At 37.3% G+C, this 14,460-nt stretch overlaps 1 protein-coding gene across 4 annotated transcripts in view; it reads right to left on the reverse strand.

Annotated features, from left to right (window-relative positions):
• LOC108749996 (polypyrimidine tract-binding protein 1) overlaps positions 1-14,460 on the reverse strand; it is a 389,037-nt gene that overhangs the window by 296,472 nt on the left and 78,105 nt on the right. For all 4 annotated transcript variants that reach the window (XM_018489177.1, XM_018489162.1, XM_018489152.1 and 1 more), the window contains exon 2: positions 8,873-9,028. In XM_018489177.1, the coding sequence (XP_018344679.1) occupies positions 8,873-8,953 (81 nt within the window). In that variant the 5' untranslated portion in view covers positions 8,954-9,028. The remainder of the gene's footprint in view (positions 1-8,872; positions 9,029-14,460) is intronic.

The raw sequence follows: 14,460 nt of genomic DNA on the forward strand, positions 1-14,460 counted from the left end.
GGAAACGCCCATGTCCTTAAACTTTTCTCGCTCCAAGCCGAAACACGCGCGAGAAAAATATCGCTAAAGTACAAAAAAAAAAAAAAACGACGCATCAAGAGAGCGGAATCCCATTTCCATAGAAATCGGCCTTCCGGCTAGATAGGTGTAATTAAAAAGCTGCAAGCATTCGAAATGATTCGCATTGTAAACTACATATAGCGTAGAAAGAAAAAGAAACGACATTGGAGAACGCCGACGGGGATAGGTGGCTCGAACGAGGGGGTTGCGAGCGTTAGCGACGATGGTTACGACCGCTGGAAATAGTTAGGATGGGGGATCGGGAAGGAGAGGGGCGGGAAGAGGAACACAAACCCATCTGAAAGCTTCCACCGTCTCCTCCATCGCGAGTACCAACGCTCGTCTGCGAGCGAACAAAGCGTGAAGCTGCGGCCTACAAACGTGGCGCACTGGAAGTGCCGCGCGCGCGCGCGCGCGCGAGTCTAACAATGGTTATTGTTTCGGAGACCGTGCTGTGTAACCGGGCTAATAAAATAGAGAAGAGGAGCCCGCGAGCGATCGCGGAAATGTGCGGCGCGCGTGGATCGGCGGGGAAACATCGAGGCACAGGGAAATCAGTGGGCAATAGAAAAGCATCAACGATGCGGCTATAATAATTTCGAATCGGGACCACCCAAGTTCACCCTCATTGTCGTTCCGATGCAAATGGACGCTCATATACCGCGCCTATATACTGTTAAACCCTTTTTACCGTTCATGATTGTGCTTATTTAGAAAAGCTTACAAAGTGCGCGAAAGTCTCTTTACGTTTATACTTTGTGCAGGAAATTTTCTGTAGTACACAATTGGATTTGTGTGTTAAATACAACATATTTTTATTTTATCTGTTTTAAACGACCCACTCTCAACTTTTGTGTTAATTTAATGAAGAATATGTTAGGAAATAGCATAAATATGTGAAATATTATTGTAACGTAAAAAGTGCAACACTGACATAGTTTGCGAAAGCGAATTTCTTCCGTAAAATTTAACTTTTATAATATATTAATTCATACATATTCTGCACTTTTATTCATTTATTTTCGAACTTTACATTATAAAATATATATTATTTTTTGTTGTCTGTTCACTTACTCATAAATCGACTTATTTTAACATTGAAGAAATGTTAAATATCATTTAACACAAATCATTTAACGCAATCGTATTATGTTAAATTAACACACGGATGTGCAAAAAGTTTAACACGAAAACTTTAACAAGAATCGGTTCCAACAACCAATATAAAAATGTTTTTACTGTGTGTTAGTAAATATGGTACAATTCAATGTTGCTCTATATTGCAACAAGTTATACGTTGCATACGCGAAGTAAGTGACGATGATGTCGCGGTCTAAGATGAAAATGAAATCACGTGAAACTTTCATTTCACGTTGAATGCACAAATTTAACACATGCGTATTTACATATTTAATTAAAAAACAAGCACTTTATTATATTATAGATTTTTGTTCGAAAAGAGATTGAACTTCTGTCTATTTAGGAAACTCGTCTGTTTGGGAGGAGATAGGTGATTCTCTCCGAAATAAGAAAGTTGTATAGCTTCACGCGCGAAATTCGGGAAGAAACGGAAAAAGATGGATAGCCTAAGATACATTGTTAGTCGCTTGAGCATTAAATTATCGAGACGCGAACAATGCTTGATCGATTGTGATGGATCCGTCCATTTAACTTACATTCGATATAACCATATCGTTATGTTTTTGATTAAGCTAAGATCCGCGCATACATTAAAAATTAATCAACTCAACTCGACTTTTCGATACGTCAAAACTTTCCGTACGAAAATCAATAAGTAAACCGGATAAAAGACGAAATTGGAGCAAGAATAATAGAAAAATAGTGAAATATTTATTCACAACGCTCATAAAATCGCAAAATAAATCGGCGCGATGGCGACACCCTTGGAAGAGTGATAATAAGAAGGGCGGACTACGTTGGGACGTAATAAGGGATCCATTCGAAGTTTTATAAACTGAATATTATTGAGATACTAGCGAGAAGTGCCGTGACAGTGAGCGATGAGGTATCTCGCAGTTCTCCGATTTTCTATTAAACGTCGATTTATTTATGGAATATTCGATGCGACGAATCTTGTGACGGTGAGGGACGCTGCGAGGCTGAACCGACATAGAAAATTTAAATCAACCCCCGTCGTGCAGAGGAATTTTTCACGAGAAGCCCCTAATCCGCTGAATCATTCGCAGATTTCTTTCAAATCGAGAGTGTTTGAATAGACATAATAATAATAATAATAATAATAATAAAAGAAACATATTTATTTAGATATTCTCATTGCGTAATTTAATTAAGTGTAAATCATAATTCACTTCTAATAATTCTTAGAATTCATTCGTCAAATTATAACTTCATTTTTGCAAAATCGCACCAAAACGAATCCAATGAAACTAAGAAAATTTATAAAGTTTGTTAAACAAAGAAAATATAAGCGACATAAATTCAATTTAAGCGTACTCTAAAAATATGGATGTGGATTCAACACTATAAGTTTGAAATCCACACCTCGTTGACACTGATACAAACATCGGGGATTTTAAATCCACACTGTGTTATTGTTAATATTAAGCAACACGGTGAGAATTATCTATGGTGTCAAATTCACCCGTATAAAGGACCCATATACTTTTACAGTGTACTTTACGCAACTGAAAAGAAGTCGAATTGGAAGGGAGAGTGGCAGACGTGGTTTACCAACGGAGACCCCGAGGACCCGTCAAATTTCAGGCAATATTGTCGATTGTTCCGACGTGTTTCGACGACAATAACCTGCTCGAGACGACAATAACGCGCTCCCGGGGGCAAAGGATCTCCGATCGAGCATGCAGCGCGACGTGTCCGGCCCTAATTCCACTGTTTGCGTATGCAAACGAAGAGACGAGGTCACGAACGGGGTGCCAGGATATTCATGCGCATTTCTGTCCTCTTCGTTTTGTCGTGCAGTCCATGTACAACAAGCGTATATGCATAAGCGGACGATCAAGTGAGCAATCGCAAGATCGATAGAGAGGCACCATTGCGATGAAAATATCGAAATGTAATTTCAAATAAAATTAATGCCCTACGTGAGATATGTAGAGGAGACCGGGGCTAATAGACTCGTTTTACAATTTCGAATTTTTACAGACGAAATTAAGAGAGTTGTCGAAAAAATTAATTCTACACCAGTTACATATATTTGACTACATATATTCGACTACCTAATAATATTTTAATAACAAGGGGGAAATTGGTAACAGAATATGAACAAAAATGCATTTCATCTGATTCAACTAACTCAGACCGCGATAATTCGACTAAGAATATAAAAATAAAGATTAATGTATTTTAAGCTACATCTTTGGCTACATAATAAAACTTTTATAAAAATGCATTTTAAACGCAAACATTCGCTTCGCAGGGCAAAACAATGTTTCTTTTTGCAAAATTTGTCCGTTTCAAGCGAAAACACGTCGAATGAGCCTAGTTTTCGAGATTGAACATGAGAGAACTAAACTTATAACATTTACCACTGATGAAAATCTCTTTAAAGAAATAAAATTCTGAGTAAGTAACTATAAGAGTCGTCATAAATATGTCATACAGTTCCGTGCTGTGGTTAGTCAACTATCCCCATCCGTTCATTTTTTAAAAACATTAACAATATATGATAACAAAGACACATAAACAAAAAAAATCTATTGGACTTTATTAAGTAAGGACTACACTTACTATCTAAGTAGAAATCAAATAGCTCGGACAATCATATACGATTGTAAAACCAAAACTTTAAGAATAAAAATATTTGCTTAGGTGTACGATTTTTTAAAATTGTGGCGTAACTTCTATCACAGATGTGTTCGCGACAAGATGTTACAGCAAACTTAGCGACAGTCGTTGCTGCGTGTTCAAACACGTTTATGCGTGTTTCGCGTGTTTTGTTTTTTTAATGTAGCCTCGATTATTTTACTTACCCCTATAGTCAACTGACCCCGATCTCCCCTACACTACTACAAGTAGATTAATTCGACTTGATTACGTATGGCGTTTGAATTCTTAAGTTACAATGAATAACGGGCAAATCAACGTACGCGGAAACGGAGAGAGAAAGAAAGAGGGGGGGGGAGGGGGGAGTGAGTAATAAATAAACGCTGAAGGGAATGGGGAATGCAGAGTTTTGAAAATTAAGCGAATTTATTACGGGATCGCATACGCCGCTTCCTCGCTGTTAATCAATTAGCCGATATCTCTTCCGACGCGAAATAAATACCAAGAGTAACGTTTATTAATAAACGCGGTGGGCGGTTGCCGTGAGATGGACGAAATTCGCCGTTATATACCTGCGTCGCGAATGGAAATTAATTCGCCGCTCCCCGCAACAATCAAATCGTCCCGAATTTAATGCACGCGTACGAGCCGTCCCGGTCGCGCTCGCTCGCTATCTCGCTCTCTCGCACGCACGATGCGTGCGTTTGACAAGTGGGCGGAGTGCGGTGGGACGCGGGTGGAAATAATACGAATGACGTCAGAGCGCCTCGGGAGTTCGAGCGGGGCTGGTTCCCGGGATACGGATATATAGTATATACGCGGGATCAGCCGACCTGGACACGATTAACGCAGAGAAGATATACGAAACACCGGCGAGAAAAGGACGAGTCGTATCGTACGACGCGATGCGATACAGCTCGACTCGACTCGACTCGACTCGAGCCCAGGCCTGCCGTGTACTCGAAAGAACGCTTTGGGAAATCGTTTGATATCGGGCTTTAGGCGAGGAAAGAAGCACCGCCGGCATATGGAAAGTCCTTCTGGTCGAATGGTCGTGAAATTGATCAAAGTAATGAAAATCGATCCTAAACGTAATCTTCGCTGCGCGAAACATCAAGCGAGGATTGTTTCGCGCGGGCTCGTTCGCGAGGGTTGTTTCAAACAGCGACAACGAGAAGATGCAATACACTGAGAATTGCACACGAAAAAGATATATATTAAATAATTAACCGACAGCACAGTCTAATTGAAAATAATTTTGTTAACTTTTGCAGGGACGGAAAGCCACTGCAAGCCACTGAAACGGTATATTTTGAGGAAAGGAATACAATCGAATAACGAATCTTACTCAAGGGAAATTGTAAGATTTTAAAAATAAAACCCCCGCCAAAAAAATGTTGATAGTTTTTAGGAAACAATATATATAATTCTAGGTTTCTTTATAAAATAAAAAAATTTTATAAATATTCATATTTGTAGATGCGTAAATATATGTATATTCAATATATATATGGAAATGTGAATATTTATAAAATTTTTCTATCTTAAAAAATAAACCTAGAATTATGAGTCAAATTTCTTTCCGTTTCCGAAAAATTATTGAAAATTTTTTTTAGACAATATATTTTCTGTAGAAAAATAAATGCAAGAATATAGGATAACCTGATAAGATGATGTACAATAAAAAACTTTATATCATATTCAATGTATCAGATATTTGGATATCTATATAAATATTATGATATTTCGAATAATTAATATTATTAGATAAAACAATTACCTTTCATTAGACTGCTGCCGATTAATGTTGTTAACGTGTCATTTTTTTTCTGTGTACAGATTTAAAATGTATTTGCGACAAGAAAGAGACAAGAGACCAAATTATTATATAATAGTACAAGGAGAATGCTAAAACATTATAAAGATAATACGCTACTTCATACAGAAAAGAACAATTATAACAGCATAAATTTAAAATTTGTTTATGGCTTTCTGGTTCTATATCTTGATGCTTATAATAAATACCGTTATATCGCTCTCTAACCTAGAAGCAAGACTGATGTTAATAAAACATAAATATTAATCAGATAAAAAGATTAAGATGTGGAGATTTAACGGCGGTAAGAATCTTCGCCGGTGGTTAGCTGCGAGAACATGGCTCGGAGGCCTCGTACCGACGGGCATTGTGTATTAAAATTAAGGGAATACATTAGGCGAGTTAATGTTATTCAGCTTTTTGTTCGCGACGCTTCTATAGAAGCGCTTCTTTGCCGGCAAAAGCGAAAACACTCTCTTTTCTCTTCCCTATCCGACACGAATCTGCGCGTTGCATACTTCCCGCGACGAGCCGACAAACTTCTTTGCATTGAACTCTTAAAAATCTTATACAACGTGTCGCAGAACTATCTCCACTTTTCTCAACTACCAGAAGGCGAGTTACAAAAGGGATATTTTCAATATTGAAGTTTAGAATATCTTTTCTTCTCAGCTTATGTATATTCTCGAACACGAAATCGACTTCTTTTCGAGAGAGATGATCAAACTCAAAGAATGCAAGTAATAATATAACATCCAATTAATTTCAACAAGCGCAATTTTCACTTGTATGATGGAAATGACGTTTATGCTGGATTACAAGCGCAGAAATTCTATATTTTGTACGGCTATATATATATATTTTTCGCTGAAAATAGTTTAAAGTTCACAAAGTAGCCACTGAAAAATACGATACCTCAGAAAACACAGTAGCGTGGCCTGAAGAGAAAGAATCGAGGACAACGCATTCCGGATTCTTTCAATCGCTAACTATCTGTCCTTGAAAGTGTACGCTTCGTCGATCTGCTTTAGAGAGACTGCCTCCTACACACGTAAAGGGAAACAGAACGCATCTTTTCGCGACAACGAAGATAAGTTGCACGAGTTATCTGATATAATAAGATCTCACCTTTCCAACACTTTTCCATGGCGGCTGCATTTCAGACAGATTCTTATCGTTCCGTATATACAAGAATTCCGAGTTATCTTGTACACCATACGACACTCTCCGATCTCATTTAATTATTTCAAAAATATAAAATGGGGGCTCGAAAGAATATATCAGTAAAAAAGCTCGTCAGAGCCTACACATTCAGCTTATACAAATTTATTTCTAAATAAATTTATTTATGTAATTTCGATTTATACGTTATATCGACAAGGACCCGAATTAAAGGGTCGAAAAACGTATGTTTTATTCGTTTTGTTACATTCGCACGAAAATAAAGAAATTTCCAGTGCATCCGAATGCAGCTGATGTAAGCTCTGATGGGCTTTTTTACTTAATTATTTCACTTATCGATCTACACCCGATCGAAAAGATTTCATGAACGCAAGAATTAACGGCCAAATTTATTCAAGTAGCTTTGTGTTTGGGTTTTCACGATTGGCAAACTAATAACTAATAACGTTTACAAGTTGAAACGGTGAATTGTAAAACGCAACAGGGCAAATTCGCTAAACATCGATAATGTAATGCGGTTGTAGTTGTAAACAGCGCAAGGAAGTGAGCAATGAAATTCCGGAAAATTTGCAGTCGCGCGTTAACAACGCGATGGAATTCACCGCACGGCCGATTATTACCTCGCTTTTTCGCCGCTTAGTATATCGGAAATATGAAAGGGAATTGACTATTTCTCTTACACAGGAAATTCAATCTCCATGATCTTTTATTCTGATCAAACGCATATGCAATTTTACGTTTTATTTTTAAAAAATCCTATTATTCTATAAAAATATAATCTTATTACAGATTATAAAAACATGTATTCTATATTTTATCGAATATATATTTTTAGAATATATTTTCTATACAAAATATAACACAAATACTTCAAAGGATAATTTTTGCGTTAACTGCATAAGAATAACAGTCGTACGTTTTACGTACATATAATTTAATTATTATACCTCGTTTGCTTTCTTATACGATTGCATAGATTTATTTTGTCTTAATTTTTTAATCAATTTTTTTATCAATGTTAAGGTTCGCATTTTTTAATCGTAACGCGAAGTTGATGTATTGTACATAAGTGGCATAGTAGAATGTTGATAGCTGTTATTGCTTATTTATTTGAGAACATGGAAGATCGCCGAGTAAATTAGACACGCCGGTGCAATACAAACCCCCCCCCCTCTTCCCCCCTTCCCTCTCCCCATCCCGCCGGTTAGCCAATACACCGCGCTCACCCTTCTGCGTTGGAAGTATTTCGAACGGAATTTTAATTAATATCTCGCGGCTTGTAGGGTGCTCACACAAGAGTGTGCAGTGTGAAGCTGTAAAAGCGGAGGGATAAAAGGCGATAGCCGATGCTCGAAAGACCCGCCAGGAGTGCTTTTATATCGGTAGTAAAACGTACCAATTGTTCCGAGAAAAAAGCCGTACAGAAGCGAGAACGGACCCTTTTGGATAAAAATGTTTACAATCACCACTAAAATAGCCCGCGGCGATTTTGTAGTCGGCTTGTCAAAAAACTATCGGTAGAAAAATATATCAATTTGAGAGCGATCGATATGCTTTTACGTGGCCTAAACTCAAAAGATTTCTCATGCGTTTTGTTTATATAGTTTTACACGAAAGATTAATCTATGCATTTTATATATATTTTATACGGGAAGAACGATTTTGCTGAAAGATTTACTGGATGCAGATTTAAAACTAATTTTGTCGTACCGTCCAAATAATTTTATTGAAAACTCAAACTGGTTGACGGAATATTAAAATTTTTCGCAGTATTGCTCATTTTTTTTTTTTTTTAAATATTTTCCATCATAATTATTTCGATGGTCCAGCAAAATTATTTTCAGATCTGTAAATATTATTTACCTATTCCAGAGTATAAAATTTTAAATCTTCCAGTAAAATCGTTCTTTCCGAATGTACGCCAATACATCTGAATAAGCGTATGATCAGGGTATGGATGAAATTGTGTAATTGATATTTAATTGTATTCATGTATAAATCGCGAAACTCAGTTCTTCGTTGAGGTTGCCGGAGAGTAAATCAACTCACCTTTATTCCGAGAGTAGGCGTCAGCATCCCGTAGTCCGTAATGGGTGGCAGCATAACAGGGGGTAGGTTTGTCATCATCATACTGTCTAAATTCTTCACACGTATTTTCCGTCGATGTATCGAACACAGATCAATTCTATTGCCTATTAGACCTACCTGAAACACAAAAAAAAAAAAAAGAAAAAATATTAAAAGAAGCTCCAAAACTTATAACTTTTCCAACCTAATAATTAAAAAAATCATTACCGAGAGCTACCAAAGACACTCTATCGAATATTGCAAACATTGTATACAAATAAAAACTAATAGATATTTCTCGGAACTAACTTGATTAAAATGAAAAAGTCAAAAATTTAACACGTTTAAAAATTTAACATTTAAAGTCGCAACTGTTAGCGATACCGCAGAATTCGTTTAAAATAACAGCTGCTAAAGTTTTATACGCGCGAAAAATATTCGCCGCGACCGTATATCGACTAACAGACTTGTCACTTTATCGGTAAATCACTGAAACGCCAATCGATTGTGGTCCTACAAAGCGTCGATGGAGGCTTCCGACAAAAGCCCGGAATAGTTTCGTACCTCAACTTTTCCATAAACCGGTAACGCACTGTTGACATTTCCGAACACAGTCCCAAAACTCTCGACAGAGCGAAAGTCGAAAAGTTCGGTTAAAATTTTGTCACAAACACTCACGCCGTCACTGGTCATAATTATGTAATTGTGTGTGTGTGCCTCAATTATACAAATCACCCAATTACAAAATTAATCCATTAAGCCCGAAGTATCACGAGTTTAGGCTTGTATCGGGAGCCTGACTAAGTTTGGACGTAGATCGAATCGCGCGAAAGTCGACGAGCTGCGTCAAAGATCGCACGATTACGATTTCATTAGTTAATAGAGCCGCGATTAAGAGCGTGCCAGAATTTGGGACTGATTACCTTGATCGAAGATTCAAGAGCAAAGCAACAATCAATTAAATAATAATAATATTTTTGAAATAATATAGCAACATAGCGATAATCTATTATAAAGTTTTTTAACTTCTTTATACGTAACTTTAAGTCACAGCTATTGTAATATTAACAATAAAAAAAGAAATTAACCAATTAAATCTCAAAATCAATAAATAATATCCAAATTGTCTGACTAAAAAAATAATATATCACGTGTAAGCAACAAAGTCGGAAACGACACAATTTTTCTTAAAAAAAAAAAATTAATGTGGGTATATTCACTTTCGCCTGCACTGCTCGAGTACCGAATGTGAACTACGCTTCTTCTTTGTTCATGCAACAAATGATGTTCGACAATTGAATGGCTGGTTATGAACGCTATGAAAGTTAGAAGAACGCTCGGTGAGAAATTAGAATTCATAACCCTTAATATGATTACATTAGACACGTTTGAGTCATTCGTGAGGCATTTCTTTCCTTTGAAATATTAAAGGTATTTGGCTAAAAGTTAGATTCTATTTTTTTTCCTTTTTTTTTTAGTTTATTTATTACTTTATAAATACTTTATAGAACTATTAAAATAATATTTTTAAAATCATTTAATAATTTCTATATAAATACTTGCAAAAGTGATGAAAATTAATTTTCGGGACACGAAAATTCCATCGTGTGTAACAAAGAACCAAAATATACCTAATTACAATACTTATGTAAAGGTCAACACCTTGACTGCCACACAAATTTTTGTAATCGGTCCCTTCACGCCACAGTGTTTTGTGCCTAACTTTTATAAAATAGGTGTAAATTGATATAGAACCTAAAATTTAATGTTTTTCAAAATATTTATGAATTTTGATCCATACTTATTCCATCTACAACTATTTAAATTCATAATGTCAAATTATATATACAATTTAAGTTATTTTCATTTCATTTTTATAGATTATTCTTACTTAATATATCATTAATATAGTTAACATGATAGAGTTAATCAATTTAATTTTAAAAAATATATTAAATTTAATTCAAATTTAGTTTATTATTCACTAAGTACATAAGTTAATATAAACATTATTTATTTTAAAACTACTTTGTTTGTTTAAAACTGCAGAAATGGATCGATCTGCAATTTGACATACATGGAAGCTAAAAAAAAAAACAAAATGTTATTTAACTCAGAAGATTGGATTACTATTGCTCCTTTGATATTTAATGTGTATCCAATTAAATACACATGTGTCACATGACACTTCAGTATTTCAATGAAAAATCGAAATGTGAGTATTTAAAAGGTTTTTTTATTTTATTTTTTTTTTTTTTAAGTAGAAATCAATATTAATATCAAAAGAAGAAATTTTTTATTGGAAGCAGCTGGTGTCTTCTCGTGAAAATCTTTATCGCCTTTTTACATATTTCGCAAGATCGAAGATACGAATATATTACATTCATGAAGCATAACAGCTCACAACATTCCTATCTAATGTGAGACGTCCATAGCATTTTGCCACGTTCGCGCGTCGCACGATGAGAATCCATGACGGAACCGTTTCGGCGGGATCTTCGATCCCGGTGCGAGGTAGTCACGTATCACGTCGGCTCTGAGCCGGTCTAAGTGCTCTTCAATTACGCGGCGACGCAAGCAATTATGAGCGTAATCCTTTAAGATTTACATGGCAGACACGCGCCCGCGACGACGCAGGTAGACCCGGGTTTTGGAATCGGCTGGAGATCGGGGGGGAGGCGGAAGAGTACTTCCGGCGGCTACGAGAGAACGCCGTGGAAACATGGCGTTCGCGGAAATAGAGATTTCGCGAAGGGTCTTACCTCGGATTTGCCGGTTAAGCCGCCTCGAATCGTGCTGTTACAGCGTTCCCATCTCTCTCTCTCTCTCTCTCTCCCTTTCTCTCTGTCTACCTCTACACCCTCTTCTGCACTCTCTTCATCCCTCCCGGCTCTTACTTTCCGATCGCCGAGAGTCACGTGACACCAATCTAAGTTTTCAAGTCTCTCTCTCTCTCTCTCTCTCTCTCTCTCTCTCGCCCCTCCCGCTCACATCCTTTTCACAATACTCTTTGCATTGTTTCATTTTTTCATTCCATGACGTCAAGCGAGATTATTCGTTCGCATAAGTTGACCGAGTTGCTAAACACATTGAGTGACTGTAAACAATGACGAAGAGGGGAACATTGTCGGCATAGCCGTTGAAATGACCAATAGCTGGGCATGTAAATTTCATATTAATTACGCGAATAAAGCGCACGATATATTATAATTAAATGACATTTCATTTATAGCGTATATATCGCGCTTTTAAACCTGCCTGGTTCTGCTAATTCTGAAATAATTGTACGAAAGCGGCGAAAACAATTTCGTGCCACAGGTCGATAGAGCGACGTCACGAAATGAGTCGAATCTCGTTCGCGAGGAAACGACGATTGTCCAAATGTAAATATCGCGTTTTACGTGTTCTGTCGATTCTGACGTACTTATTCAAAAATCGTCGCGAAAGTCGCCACGAAATCTTATGCTGTCTATGCTGTCGTGCGCGCAAACGACTCGTGAAAAATTCAGACTTTTCTCTCGAAGGAGACTGGAAAAATCGGAGACTCGCTGAATGAGTTAAAAAAAAAAAAAAAATCGAGCGACAGTAATATCGAGGCCGCGTTTCAATAAACAAAGAAACAACGGGACGGCGAGTAGCGATCGGGCGTGTAATAAATTACCGCAACGATCGGTGGGGAATATGAGGCGCACTTTAATGCACCCGCGAGATCCCGCGCGATATCGCACGGCCCTCCCCCGTGTAGGTATCTATTGTGCAGCACAGCCAGGTATAGGGAAATCGAAATGTGTCTGGCGGCCGTTTCCTCGCCCCATTTTCCTATCCCACCCCGCCGCCGCTCGTCTCGCTGCTTTTTTTCCTCAACAGTACCCGGATATTTTATTCAACGGCACTCCGCTCGCGCGCCGTTTGATATTGCAGTCTCATTGCATAAAATCCAAGGCCTGCATAAAACAGCCCTCCGCGCCCCTTCCACGCGAGCCCGGACACCCCCGGAACGCGGCCCGGAAGACCACTGTTACGGCAGCAGCACGGGATGCTCGCGCCACGATCGAATCCCGAAGGGGATTTCCAAATGCAATTTCCAACGGAGTGCGTCAGCTCATTAATGTCCCGTATAACATTCCTCGCTAAAACGGACCCCGCCGTAAAGAATCTCGCGTCTCTCTGTGCTTCCACCGCCGCGTCCGTTATCGCATTAAAATGCGCGCGATATTCAATATTACTGCTATTCCCCGTTTATATAATAAACCGCGTAGCGTTTTGCACAGCGTGCCGCATCGTCACACCCGGTTAAGGGTTAAACGCGCGTGTCCACGTACCTCTCATTGAATTTTTTTCGCGGCGTAAATACTGACGGAAATATGTGGAATATGCCGGTAGTCCCATGGGAGATGCAACAAATTTTGAAAAATAGTTCACGCGTAACGTATGCGCGTGCGTCGCTTATAACACACACACACACACACACACACACGAATGTACAATTAACCCGAAACAGACTCGCCAACTCGGCGTTTGCGATGCTATACAACGTATATCTCTGTGTAGAAATCATTTTACGATACCAGATCTCAAATATTTTTTCTAAATGCAAACGAAAATTGTCCATTTTTAATGGCGCAACGATGAAAAGAAACAATGTAAAAAAAAATATTAATTAGGACTTAAATAATGGATTTGATTTAACCTGCATAGGAAAATTGCTTTACTTGTTCTCCAAACGTCTCCACCCAAATCTCTTTAACGAGTAGGTAAAAAAAATTAACCCGAAAATGTAACATTGACACAATTGGTAAGTAAAGTGTGAAAGCATATTTCTTCAGTAAACATTTACAATATGTTAAATTAACGCATTTTCTTCATTTATTTTAGAATTTACGATTGAAAATACGTAAATTTTATCTTATTTATTCGTCATAAATTGTGTTATTTCAATACTAAGAAATATTGAACATCAATTTAACACAAAATATTCAAATAACAATCACAATGCGTTATATTGACTCGGGGATACGTAAAAAATTCAATCAAAAATTTTAACAAAAAACCGGTTTTAAGAAATACAAAATATTTTTTTCACTGTGTCTATTTCATAAAAAATTTTGCCAGCAAAAATTCAATTCGTAAAAATATACTAATTTGATAATATCGGTAGAGCATAATAAGTTGAAGCATAATAATAAATAATACGGCGTTTCAACGTCAATTTAATTAAACAGTTTCCTACTTAATTAATTAGACATATAATTATGTAGACAGATTTCCACTTCACCGCACACATCTATCCTCTACACGGTTAAGGATCATCCCGCGCATGATGGAAGAGTAGAAACGGCGATTCTTCAGTGAAATCTTCCAATATTTCTTGATCTCATATTATCTTGAGAGCAAGCAGCTCATCGCATGAGAGTGCAGTGATAAAACAAATATCGCTATAACAGCAAAATATGTGATGTACTGCTCCACAGGAAAATGTACGTGAATTTTTCGCATATATGTTTACTTTTAAAGCAAAAGATTGATAAAGGGTAATAGCTAGCATCGATATCAACACCTGACACTTAATC

This window comes from Trachymyrmex septentrionalis, unplaced genomic scaffold (genome assembly GCF_001594115.1).
Source record: "Trachymyrmex septentrionalis isolate Tsep2-gDNA-1 unplaced genomic scaffold, Tsep1.0 scaffold11, whole genome shotgun sequence".
In the NCBI taxonomy this organism is placed as follows: Eukaryota; Metazoa; Arthropoda; class Insecta; order Hymenoptera; family Formicidae; genus Trachymyrmex; species Trachymyrmex septentrionalis.